Here is a 13,184-nt window from a genome sequence, read left to right as displayed (position 1 = left end):
CGAGCTCGGCAGCTCGGCGTGGTCGAAGAATGGAAGAAACGGGAGAGAAAAGAGCTGCTGCTGTGTTTTTGAGTGTGTGAGCCAGCGTGCAGATGAAGCTGGTGTTGATTTGTCGGTTTCGGTTAGCCGAGGCGAGCGGAGACCCCGCCCTGCGGTCAGCAGGAAGTCTCTGACGGCATCAGTGACCCGCCTCTGTCTGTGTGTGCTGTCCAATCAGAGAGGAGTGGGACTGGATCCAGACGCTGGCAGCTGCAGGAGAGAAGGAGGACGACCAGGGGGCGGGGCCCCGGGCAGAAAGCCACGCCCCTTTACTGTACTATGAGCTGCAGACGGCCATCAAGTCCCTGCTGAAACACATCAACCTACCTCTGCACCAGGTACGCACGCCTCACACAGCACGCGGCTACAGCCATAGTTACTCTGTACTTATATTACTCTGTACTTATATTACTTACAAATACTTACAGGTAGGAACACTCGAACAACATGAGGGTAAACAGCAGGGAAGGTATTGTTTAGGTTTTCTCTGATACCGGTGCCAAACCGGTACTTTTGAAACGGTGCCGGTGCTTAAAGAATGAAGAACATGTTATTATTTTTAGCCGTCTCTTTTTTCCTGCAACATACAGTCTATAAGATACTATTTTTTTTACGTCAGAGTAATACGACATTTTTCACCTGAGTGATGGTGACGCCACCATTGAAAACGGATGGAGATCTTTGACTATGAATTTCGTCCACTTTTTCTTTGGTCATTTTAGCCTTTTTGGCCAGGGTGAAGGGAGTATCTGCCATCAAACAAGAAGACAGCCGCATGTAGCTATGATGGTGTTTGCTAGTTCACCTTACATGCATTAATGTAATAACGTGGTTAGCCTACTCAATGTAAATTACACAAGAACAACATTAAGCTACTCACGCAGAGAAGCTGCTGCTGCATCATCATCCTCATCATTTCTGCTACACTGGCAGGGCTAGGGGCCAGGACTCTCCTCTTCGGGTTCTTGGGGGATGTTGCTAACTCCGGGTCTGATAACAGGCACCACACCCACAGTAGATGTGCACGGTGTGAGGTCTCGCAGCAAGCTATCAAATACGCCGCATTTCTCGGCTTTTAAGAAAATGCTATACGTCTCCAGGTGTTTCATCGGATTCGAGGTGTTACCTCCTTTGACAGTATCACAGTATCAGCTTAAAGCACTTGTTGCTGCTGAGTTTGCATCTTTTGCTGTGAAGTACAGCCAGACTTCGCCTTGGGCATTTTTAATCTGTAGCTCTGCTCTAAAAGAACGTACGTGCCTGGGCCCGCCTACTATCCTCGGAAACGTAAAATGATTGGCTAGAATCTAAAGTGTGTCACAGCTCAGGAAAATAAAGCACCAAAATGTGCGCTGCTTTTCGGTCTGGTTACTACCGTTTATGTCAGAAGCGGTGCATACCGGTACCCATCCCTAGTAAACAGTCAGGCTTGTACAGGAAACAACAAAGTGATGCAGTAACAGTAATGTGTAGTTGTTTAAGGCAGTGCACAAGTAAATGCTCTTTATTTATATTTTACAGGAACAGAGAGAAATGATTCAGTTTAAAGTACCGTGTAAATACCTGTGCTGCACTTTTCAGGGTGTTAATAATGTGGACGATGTTCAGTTGTTTTACCGACATTGGTGTGATGAGCTCTCCTACAGCAGACACTAAATAAATCATGCGTGCTTACAGGATATTACAGTGTATATATTACTTACAATATAATTATTTCCTTTTCCTTTAAAAACCTGTCTTGTTACCTCCTTATGCTCGTGTTCCTGCATTTAAGTATTTCTACATAAACATAATGACTTAGTAATAAAACCACTGTCAGTTCTTATATTACAGGGGAACTACACCACCCGCCACACGCTGTGTTACAAAGTTATAACGTAAGCTGCTCCTGCAGGTAACACCTGCAAACATCAGGCTGTAAAATCAGCCTGTAGTCATGTGACAGGTTCTCTAACCTGCAGAGGAAGCGTCTCGTTTCAGGCCTGCAAACGACGTTTTACTGGAATCACGTCATTTATTATTATTTTACACGTTAATGATGCTCATTGTAAAGGATTTGACTTTTATTAGCAGACACTGAAGTACAGTGTGTGTGTGTGCGCGCACGTGTGTGTGTGTGTGCGCGCACGTGTGTGTGTGTGTGCGCGGGTGTGTGTGCGTGTGTGTGTGTCTGCAGGCCCGTCACTTCCGGCTCTACAGTCAGGAGGTGGTGGAGCTCGGTCACGGCGTCTCCTTCCTGCTGCTGCTGCCCGCCGCCGATGACGTCTGCTCCGCCCCCGGACAGTCCAACCCCTACACCCCGCTGTCGGGGTTCCTCCACCTGCCCCTGCAGATGTTCGAACTCGGTAAGAGCACGCAGCTGCACGTTACATCAGTTTGATGGCACGGTGACTTTCAGGGATGAAACATTGCGGTGGATCTAAAGGTGGAGCAGACGGCTCTGCTGAGAATGAAGCAGCGGCGAGGTTCATGAGCACGGAGATGCCGAGAACGACCCACTGAGGCATTTTTAAGAGACGGAGACGAACATGTTAGAAGCTACCAAGCAGAACTTTCAAGACCACGAGCTCAATGAAACGAGACGACTGCAGAAGGCCTGAAGAACGGGGATGTGGAGCGCCATCTCCAGGTTTTAGGAAGTCTAACGTTCCAATCAGGCCATAACCAGGGAGCGAGTGTGTTGGAGAAACATCACAGAGCAGCAGCTCGGCGGTGCGTTCACATACACCAGCTCTTACAGGAAGTCTTCAGCCGACTGTCCCGCAGCAGCTCTGAGGCGGGCTCTCAGGTTTACGGGCTCGCTGTGCAGACGTCCGGCAGAGCTTTGGGCTTTTATTGTGGCGGGATAAGCAGCACAGACGGCGGCACAGACGCTCAGGTCCGTCTGCAGAGCCGAGCATTATATCAGTCTGCAGCCAATCACACTGAGCAACACTCGCTCTGTGTACGCACTGCTGCTCGCCGCGCCGGCCGAGTCAGACCGCCGCGATGCTTTGAGTGTCCTCTCTCACATCTCCTTTCCTTTCTCTCCTCAGTGCACTTCTGCACCTACAAAGAGAAGTTCATCAGCCTGTACTGCCGCCTGTCCTCCGTCCTCGACCTGGACGCCCTTATTACCCAGCAGGCGCTGCGGGAGGCCATCACTGACGGCGAGGTGGCCACGGCCAAGCAGAGGCACCAGCTCATCCTGGATTACATCCAGGTAACTTTTGGTCGCCTTTAACCTTTTGACCTATAAATTTCCCAGCATGCATTTCACACACTCATCATCACCTTCAGGTTTAAAGTTCTGACGACGAGTTTTCTGATTTGCACCTGAGACGCTGTGGCTCAGGTTTAGTCTTCTTCTCACGCTGGTTCGTCTTTGCTTCCTTCAGCTGTGTCTCTGGTGGGTGGAGCTTCATCCTGAGGAGAGCGTGCTCTGTAACGTCCTCATATTTCAGCTCTGCGTGTAAGATGAACAGATACTTGTTGTCCTGGAGCAGGTCAGCGGCTCTCTGTTTGCTAGTTCATGGAAACGTGAGGCTAACCAGGCTGTGAAACATTCAGGGAAGAATTTTCTGAAAGATGTGGGAAAATTCCTGAAATGAAAGTGTGAAACTCAAACACTGCTGTGAGTCAGCTGACCTCAGATTAAAACGCCCTTCAGGCTCGTAAACGTCTCCGCTGCATGAACGTTAATCGCCCGGCAGCTCATCAAACAGCCTTCGTGTAATAGATCTCGTTTTCTCTATGATTTTATTTCAGTTTTTCTCTGAGAAGCAAACAAACTGAAAGCAGACGAGTCTGTGATCGATCTGAAACGTTTATGGAGGCAACAAAGAGTCGGTGCTGTTAAACAGTTTGTTTCTCTGCTCTTGGAAAGCTCGCCGCTGCCGCCATCAACGGAGCGCAAAACCACAAGAGCTGGCTCCGATCGCAGCGCTGCCAGAGCGTGTCAGGCCGTCGTCTCGCTCTCCGGCTGTCATCTGAACGCTCGGGGGAAAAAGTAGACGACCACAAAATGCTCGGAAACTAAAAGCAGTCAGAGCGCGTGGAGGGGTGGAGCTTCTGTCAGGCGTCCTGAGGACAGTCATCACTTTAACTGTGAACGGTCCAAAACTTAATGTTCATCTCTCAGAAACAGAGCACATCTGTGACAACAGCTGGTTTCAACATGTAATCGCTGCCACGCTATCACGTACACACACGTTACAGGAGTGACTGATTTATTACATATTTATAAATGTTCACACACTCGAGTCTGATTGGACAGTTAGTTTAGGCTCAGCTGCAGCGATGGCGAGCAGATCGATCACAGTTCCTGTTGCTCGTCCGTCTTCGGCTCTCTCAGTCAGCTCTTCAGTGAACCCGTATCGCTGGTCTTCATCAGGACGTCGAGTTTCTGTTTCAGGAAGCAGGTTTGGCTCAGCAGGAAACACAAGCGCCCAGACGGGCGTCGCTGCGGTAACCGGACACAGATGCTGAGGGAAGCGACGCTGAGCAGAGTGCGGCGTATCTGCCTGCGTCGCTCTTGGTGTGACATCATGAAGCTGCAGATGGAAACTTCATCTTCAGCTCGGGAAGCTCGTCACCGCACAGCTCTCTCCCTGAAGCTCCACGCCACCCCGATCGGCGTGAAACCTCCAGCATCTTATCTGCAGTGCAACGGCTTCGAACTGACTTCTTCTTACTCCCGTGCAGCTTTACAGATGTGCGAGCAGATTCATCATCACAACCAACTTAAGAGGATTTGTGGGGCTCAACAACTTTCCCGTCTGAACGCAGGAAGACTTTTTCTTATGTTTCTTTAAATGTAGTAAAACTGGACCTGATGGCTGTGATGGCTCAGCCCAGTCTGTCCCACTGTTACTGCAGAAAGACAGCTCCAGCTTATACGTGCTGAGTTTGTGTCGCGGTAATCACACACGGGCGTGGCCCAAAGCACCGAGACTCGCTTCCACATGGACTCCAGAGCGGTTTAAAGGAGAGAACGTGATCCGATCCATCCAGGTATGCGCTGCAAGTCTGAGCTAAGTGCCTTCAACGACACTGTGAGCGAACTCCAGGTGACACGGGGAGGAAAACTCGCCTTCAACAGGAAGAAACCTCCAACAGAACCAGGCTCAGGGTTTAGGGCCAATCAGAAAACTGAACCGGCTCACCTGGTTTAGTTTTCTGTGCGTGACAAACCGAACCCATCCAAAGATACGGAGCAGAGGAAAGACAGAGCAATGAAACAAACCAATCAGAAACTGACATCATCTGTCCAGAGACAGTAAACCAATCAGAAGCCTTTATTTGTAGGACGTTGACATCTTTTGTGTACCTGCTGCGGGGCGCGATGGCTCAGGTGCGACTTTTGTTGTCCAAGGATTCGTCATTTCTTTGGCGCGTTGTGTTTAGATTTGACGATGAGAAGCTGCAGATGAGCCGCGGACTCGCGCTGCGTCGCTTCATTTCCTGTGGACGCGGCGCGGGGCTGATGTAATGGCTCACATCAATCTGGGCTCAGCAGCAGCTCTTTGTAAACGCTCGGCAGAGACGTGCCGCCGCGCTCTGTGGGACGAGCAGGAATCTCCTTCGTGTTTTCCTCGCAGCAGACTCGCCGCATTCTTTCCAGTCGAGTCATCGCCGCTGTCCGTCTCCCCACCGTGTGTGTCGGCGGTTGGCTGACTCTGCGAGGACCGCGGTGGGCCTCGGCCTCTCTGACAGCAGGCTAATTGCTGCTAATCACACTTTACTGCCGTCCAAAGAAAACATGTTTTTCACTGTTTCCAGATCAGATCACATCAGCAGTTTAACCACTTATGAATAAATCCTGTCACTTATGTATAACACGCGCTGGGATGACCTCACTAATGTGCACAATACAAAACAGAGAAATCCACAGTAATATGTCACTAAACGGGACAACGCTGTATAATAATCTTTGTTTGTTTTGGACTGTTTCAGACAAATATTCGTAATAAGCTGTGACGATCCCACTGACAGCCCACAGATGAAAGTCTCATGAGGCCATTTTCTCTTTAAAGTGGTCGTTTTTACGTCTTTTCCACTGGAACAGCACAAACTAATTACAAGCCGATGGATTCAAACTTTCTGTTTCTGGGCTGAACTGCAAAGTATTTGTATAAAGTGTTTTTAACCTTCCAGCCAAATTAGACTTTACCGAGTGGACGTGGATTCGGCATATAATTGTTCTCCGTGTCTTCATTATATGTTGCATCCTAAACAACGTGCAGGAAACACCTGAGACCTGAATGTTGCTGTTAGGAGTGTTACACAGGAACGCTGAGGTGCTGACAGTGTGGATGCATGACTCCAGAGCCAGTGGGTAAAACGTTGTGCTGTGGAAGCGTCACCATAGAGGCGGGTGGTGGTCAGATCAGTGGGATCGATAAGCAGGCGGAGCTACTCTGCAGGACCAATAGGATGAAGAGTACAGCCTATTAGACTAAAGCTGATTGTGACATCAGCTGATCGCTTTTTGATTTGCCTCCTTTCGTTCCACCCGAGGCACATGTTGACTTTACCTTTGTGCACAGAGCGTGCACGCCACAGAAAAACTGTCACTCGTGTTTGTTCGATAGTGTCAGAGGAGGAGCCTGTGACTGACTCCTGTTCATAAAGTTCCACTTCCACAGCTGAACTCAAAAGTCCCATTAAATACATGAATGTAGTTTTCAGCATCAGTAATGTTGTTATGACAGAAAGAAGCCCAGTAAGATCTCTCACAGTAGAACCAAACTCTTCATAATCAGGCTTCAGTCATCACAGGGGTTATCACCTGATGCCATAGACGAGTAGATCATCAGAAAAGCTCTCTGGTATTTGAGTAAAGCTGTAACTCCTGCTGTGCTCCATGCAGCCCCCATCGAGCTGTTTTTGAGGGCTAAACTTGTTTTTTCTGCGTCTCTGTAGCAACTGGACGAGATGCGGCGGGACCTTCGCTGGATTACGGACGCCCTACAATACGCACGCTACAAGCAGCCTCGAGGCGGCGTGCCCATCACCTGCTTGGTGGATGCCAGTGTTCCTGAGAGTGACTCCGGTCAACAGAAGACAGACTCCACTTCCTCAAACATGGACTACCTGCCCACACCGTCTCCTTCCCCAGAGCTCCGCCGGAGGAAAGCCATCAGCGGTGAGGCATCGCTCAACAAATTGAACTTCAGGAAAACAAGAAGCACTCAAAGCTAACGTTAATCCTCTGTCATCTAGAGTCGCTGCCGGGCTCAGATGAAGATGCATCCTCGGAGGTGTTCCTGCCCACAGACAGCGACTATGACTCCAGCGATGCCCTGAGCCCCCGTGACCTGGATCTGCTCTATTCTCCGGGCCAGGATCTGTCCCAGCAGGCCCTGCGCTTGCTGGGCGGCAGCGCCCCGGACGTGCTCCAAATCAACGAGCTCCGGTGATTAGTGCGCTTTCTTTAACCCTGCACGTCTTCGTGTGCGTGCACTGATCACTTCAGGCTGTAGATCAGAGTCAGTCCACAGCGCCGCGCTGTTACCTTCGGCCTGCACTGGGGTGCTTCAGCACCTGAGTAGGATGCGCCCTGCACACCTGGTATCACCTCGCAGGCCCACCCTCAGAGTCACATGACTTCATCTGAAGTTTCTTTAGATTTTAGCTTCTTTGAGTTGTTGAGCATCAGTATCAATCCTCCAGCAGGTCCTCCATGTTGTTTGGGTAATCTGATTACTTTCCTCATGGTTTCCACTCAGGTATAGCGTGTGCCCGGCTAAAGACCTCCCCCTCTCCCCCGTGGTGAAGGATCCTAAGGATGCTCCCCTCTCCTCACCTCTCCTCCCTCGCTCGCCCTCTCGCTCTCGAACCCTGCCCACCTCCCCCTCCCTCCCCCTCTCCCCCAGGTTCTCCAAAGATCTTCCCCTGTCCCTGTCCCCGGCTCTGTTTGACACCACCCGGACTCTGGAGGGCCTCTCGCTCTCAAAGAGCCACCACGAGGGCCCCGCCCCCCTCCGGACCCTCGCCAACCCACCCGCCAAACGTAAGATCCTGTCCAGGAGCCACCGCGGGCAGTACTTCAGTGGGCCCCAGCGCTGGCTCAGGGGCCACAGCGGGGAGAGTCACACCGGATCGTTGTCAGAGGGAATCTACACCAAGCAGCTCGACCCCGACCTGCCCCTGCCGGGGGACCTGCCCTCCCCGGATGGCACCACCTATGTCAGCCACGCCTCCTGTGTCCTGGAGAGCCGCAAAACCCGACATCGGGAGCCGCGACCACACGTTCGCAGGATATTCGTTGAGCCGTGCAAAGAGCTATCACCAGGCCACGAGAGGAGGGGGTGGGAGGAGGAGGAGCAGGAGACAGTGGTGATGGAGAAGGTGAGGGCCGCAGGCGTGTCGGTGGTCGTGGAGGGGGAGGAGCCAGAGGGAGCCACCGCCCAGGAGGTGGACTCGGATGACCAAACCAACGCCCAGGTGTCGGAGATCCTCAGCAGCACGCTTTAAGGAAGAAGTTCTTCAGACATATGTAGGTACTACCAAAACCAACAAGGCATGATGTCACTTCCTGTTCTCTACTTAAGCAGATTTTCATGATTCATAATTCATAATAATCCTTCTTTATCTGGTAGTCTGCATTCCAACCTCTGTCTGAAACAAGCTGTTTTAGCTCCTCCCCTTTTAAGCAAACATTCTTATGATTGGTTTCCTCTCACAAACAGAAGGTCTAAACAGTAGGTGGGCGGGGCCATGTAACTGCAGTGTTTAGATTACTGCACTGAGCTCATTATTAGAAACTTTGGTCACGATCAGTATAAACATTCAATACTGGAACAGTCGACAGTTGTGAGAAACTATTTGTTTATACTGTCCACCTGAGGAGTCGCCCCCTGCTGGACATTAGAAAGAATGCAGGTTTCAGATCCATCGTTATTCACAGTATCTCACCTAACTATTCCCCGCCCTTCCTTTTTTTACCGCAGTGGTGATTGGCCGGGTGTGTTGCTGACGAGCTGCCCTCCGACCTCCGCAGATTGTAAACTCAACTAAAGTTGCTGGTTCAACTCTGCCACGCCTCAGAACCCATGGCATCGACTGTTACCCAGGAAAAAAAATCAATGCAACGACAAACCAAGCACTGCTTCTCCGACCAGGAACTTTGCACACGACTCTGCATGTCGACCAACAAAAAGAAAAGAAAAAAAGGTGGTTTGATTGATTGTTGCGCTTAAGAAAAAATCCCCAGTTTAGAGTTATTTTTTGGACCCCACCCTCAGAGCATGGATACCCACCCTCGACTTGAATGTACGGTTCAGCCTGTTTGTTCGTGGCCGCCTGTGACGATCCAATCCCGTCTTTCAATCACTGTTGTTCTGAGCTGCTCCTGTGTGCTGTCCTGGTGTTAAAAAGAAGAAAATATATATAAATATATTAATCGCTGAGTGTTGAGCACGGAAACGGCCTCAGTCACTAAACAAAGACCACTAAAACCTTAAAACATGAAGTATTTTTATATTTTCAGGTTTAAAGACCAACTATTTTACCTGTAATGTGGATGACTAGTCGGAGCTGTATTTTGTTGGCATGAAGTAGTCTGTGGTGTTGTTTTTGTTTGTTTTAAGCTTTGACTGAAGCTTTACGTCCATTTTGTGCTTCCTTTCTCGTTCGGCATGATGATGTCAGGGAGTCTGTGGGTTCCGGTTTAGCCTTCGCCGTGTGGTCAGACCTGACGGTGTTTGTGCTGTCTTTGTTGACTTCTTGTTCAGCTTCTTCCACGATGGCGGTGTTTTCTCTTCTGTTTTTTTCTCTTTTACTTAAAACTTGCAGCAGCTCCATCTGTGTTGTAGAGAAGTGATGTAGAGTGGAGAGCGGTTTGAACATGCACAGATTCTTAACGTATGCACAGTATTTTAAAAGTGCATTTTTAACGTTTGCACATAGCGATTACGGAATTAAAGCTAATTAAATATTTGATTAAATTGGGCATTAACTCTGGCAGCTTCTACCACAGTGACTGTACAAAGGTCAGTTTAATGTCCTACAAAGGGTTGACGATAAAGCGTCAGTTTACAGGTTTGATTCTGTCTCCAGATGATCTTTAGTGATGTCTGAAGATTTCAGCTTTACAACCAGACGCGCAATAAATGTACCAACACATTTCTGCTGCAGCTGTCTCGTTAGCACAGCTCATGGTGTAGTTAAATCATTTGTTAGTTTTCATACTGAGAGTTACAGAGAAGATCATTACCAAAATCATGTCCGTGCTAAAGGTTATCGCCAATATTTGAACGGAAGCTGAAGTCATTTAAAAATCAGGATTATTGAGGTTTCTCGCGTGATGTCATGAACACGTCGTCTGCCGTGGACGAGATCCAACCACCATGGTTACTATGGAAATGTGTATTCCCGAACTGATTGGCCTTGGTTCCTGAGGTCTTTGGTTGAAATGGGTCGCCAAGACGATGGAACACCAAAAACGTCTTAGCGATCACTTGTTGCTCACAGGTTGTCTGTAGCTTTTCATGTTTGCTAACTGTTAGCCCGGCTGTAGTAAAACTTTAAAAAGTGCGATGTGAACCAGAAATGATGGAGAAGGTTTGTGTTATACTTTGGACGCTGTTTGTTTTCAGGTCTGTTTCTTCCATTCGACTAAGACCGCAGCAGCATGTTAGGAACCAAAGTCATCACAAGGAACTTTGGACAGTTGGAGAATGCACATTTTCCTTAGCAAGGGTTAGTTACCACTGATCAGGCCGTAGACCTGCGTGGCTGACACTTTAGTAATCATTTACCCCTCGCAACTGGTCTGGAAATGATCAGGAAACAACCGGTGGATGGCAGATGGTTTCAGACTGGTCTCAAGTCTTATAATTATCTACGCTGACTCCATGATTGTCATGTGTCTATAGTGGTGAACAAGTCACATGGTTAAACCTCAGTAACCTGTCATTTCATAGGCTAAAGTTCCCTAAAAAATCCAAAGAACGTCATGTTTATCCTTTGGCTCCACATGACGACAAAACGAACGCTCATGTTAGAGCACTAGCTAGCATTAGCCAGAGGAAACACCAGTTTTATGTAACGAACATAGGTTAGCCAAACAGGACTATCAGATAATTTTACGATCTATCCACTATTTTAACGCATTCAATTTAGTTACTTAAGCTAGCTAAACTAACTAGGACCGCTTGCCAATGTTATTGTGGGCGAAGACTGTGAATCCTAATTAACCAGCTAGCAAAATTATCATTATTAAGTCTAAGACGATTGAGTTGAAGCAAAAGCATTAAATTAAAAGATGTGGTAACGTGGAGGGATTAAAGGCAGGGCGGTTAGCCAGCTAGCTGTAACGTCACACCGGCTATTCAGTGGAGTTCAAACATTTACAGCATTTTCTGTCAGTACTAACAAAGGTTTCCTGGATCTGCCAACAGTTCTGAAGCTTGACACGAGACATGATTTTGGTATCGAACATCTGACTGTCAGCATTAGGCTACGTCCTCATGTACACGGGTATTTTTTAAAGCAAGGATTTCTTTTTGAAAAATATCAAGAGCGTGCCAGCAGGTGGCGATATAAGCCTCACTGCATAAAAATGCTGGCAGCTCAAAAGACTATAAACAATAATTGTTTACTTTGGGACCAAAAGGCCCAGAAAAAGTCACATTAACTAAATGCCTGTGTACATGTGGACAGGACCTTAAGCTAAACCAGTTTATAACGATTTAAATTTTGTTTTTGTACCTGTGGCCATCACATCTTCTGATTATGTACTAGCAAAATTAATAAAGACTGATCGTAGTCATTCGATGAGTATTTGACCCGAAAATTCAACCCACCGCATGCCGTACTGTGAATTTCGATAGTTCTACAAAAAGTCATGTTTGTGTTTAGTTGTCGACGTTCACGTTAAACGGCTATTCTAGTTTTAGTTTCCTTGTGTACGAGTACAAGATGACGCCAGCTAACGTTACATTAGAAATGTCATTTCCATCCATGCCACGTCAAACTCAAAAACACAGCAAATGGGGAACACCGTAAAAAGTTTCCGTCAACATTTCTTTATTTGAATTTAATGCTTGAATTGAAAACATGAAAGCTGGATGGAAACTTGACTGATGACTACAAAGGTGTTGGCTACAGCTATGGAAATAAGAGTTGTAATAAACAGCAGGAAGGAGACAGTTTCACTTCATTAAAGTAATGAAAGCAGCAGCCGGGTGACTCGCTCCACAGTAAGTTGAGTTTATTGATTTTGAGGCTCCTGTTTGTCTCACAAAGGCTTTTATTCTGAAAACTTTGTTTGTTTTTATTTATTTCACTCTGTCTTCATGTTTTCTTTCTGCTGTTTTTATCACGTCTGGTATTTTGTCGTGATGTGCGGACTCAGAAATGCCGACCTTCTGTTTGTATATTTCTGGATCACCTCCATTTATCTAAAAATGCCTTTTGCGTTCACTTTGATGCCACTTTATTTATTCGCAGCAGACGTTGATGACGTGTTTTTTATGGACTGCTTTACAAAAAGTGTTCATGCATTTTGACATTTTGCAACCTCACAGGAATGGATGTATTTTACCAGCTGAAATAAACTCATGTTGATGTCAACCTGCCACCTGCTGTTTGTGAGGGTTGTGCGCTGTGCCTGTGGCATTCTGGGTAAACAACACTCTTTATTCCTTAGGTGGTGTGTTCAGTCACAGCTTTGCTTCAGAAAGCTTGGGTTTAACGCAGCTTCAGTCTGGATTAGGTCTGGTTTAATGTTGACTCTAAATCGGGTTTTATACTGGCTGCCATCGGGCTTAATGTAAGTGTAATTAAGTTTTTCAGTTGGGAATAATTTAGACATGATAACAGCTTAATGTCCGCGTTCAATCTGAATTAAAGCTTAACTTTAAATCAGGTCTAACCTGAGCTTTTAGTAAAAGTTTAATCCAGGCTCTAAACCACATTTAAAACTGGTTTTAAATCTTCATACAACCTTAAATTGGATTTAAGTGTTTAAAGGAGGCTTTAATTCAGGTTTAATGTCAGCTTTCAACCGTATTTAATTCTGGCTTCAAATTAGATTTAGTTCAGGCTTCACATCTGATTCGTGTCTTGCTGTGAACCAGGTTTAGCTCTGATTAGAAGGGATTTATTGTCTCTGCAAAATCTGAATCACAGGTCAGAACAAAGGATGACAGAGTCTGGCA

At 47.4% G+C, this 13,184-nt stretch overlaps 1 protein-coding gene across 5 annotated transcripts in view; it reads left to right on the top strand.

Annotated features, from left to right (window-relative positions):
- ankfn1 (ankyrin repeat and fibronectin type III domain containing 1) overlaps window positions 1-12,602 on the top strand; it is a 114,612-nt gene extending 102,010 nt beyond the window's left edge. For all 5 annotated transcript variants that reach the window (XM_014340893.2, XM_014340892.2, XM_014340894.2 and 2 more), the window contains 7 exons: window positions 218-377; window positions 2,216-2,384; window positions 3,075-3,241; window positions 6,943-7,165; window positions 7,243-7,435; window positions 7,749-8,518; window positions 8,973-12,602. In XM_014340893.2, the coding sequence (XP_014196379.1) occupies window positions 218-377; window positions 2,216-2,384; window positions 3,075-3,241; window positions 6,943-7,165; window positions 7,243-7,435; window positions 7,749-8,496 (1,660 nt within the window). In that variant the 3' untranslated portion in view covers window positions 8,497-8,518; window positions 8,973-12,602. The remainder of the gene's footprint in view (window positions 1-217; window positions 378-2,215; window positions 2,385-3,074; window positions 3,242-6,942; window positions 7,166-7,242; window positions 7,436-7,748; window positions 8,519-8,972) is intronic.
- Window positions 12,603-13,184: the final 582 nt, after the last annotated feature.

This window comes from Haplochromis burtoni, unplaced genomic scaffold, assembly GCF_018398535.1.
Source record: "Haplochromis burtoni strain Fernald_Lab_line unplaced genomic scaffold, NCSU_Asbu1 Contig_422, whole genome shotgun sequence".
NCBI lineage: Eukaryota > Metazoa > Chordata > Actinopteri > Cichliformes > Cichlidae > Haplochromis > Haplochromis burtoni.
The sequence above is the reverse complement of the archived record's forward strand: the minus strand, read 5'-3'. Positions and strand labels throughout refer to the sequence as shown.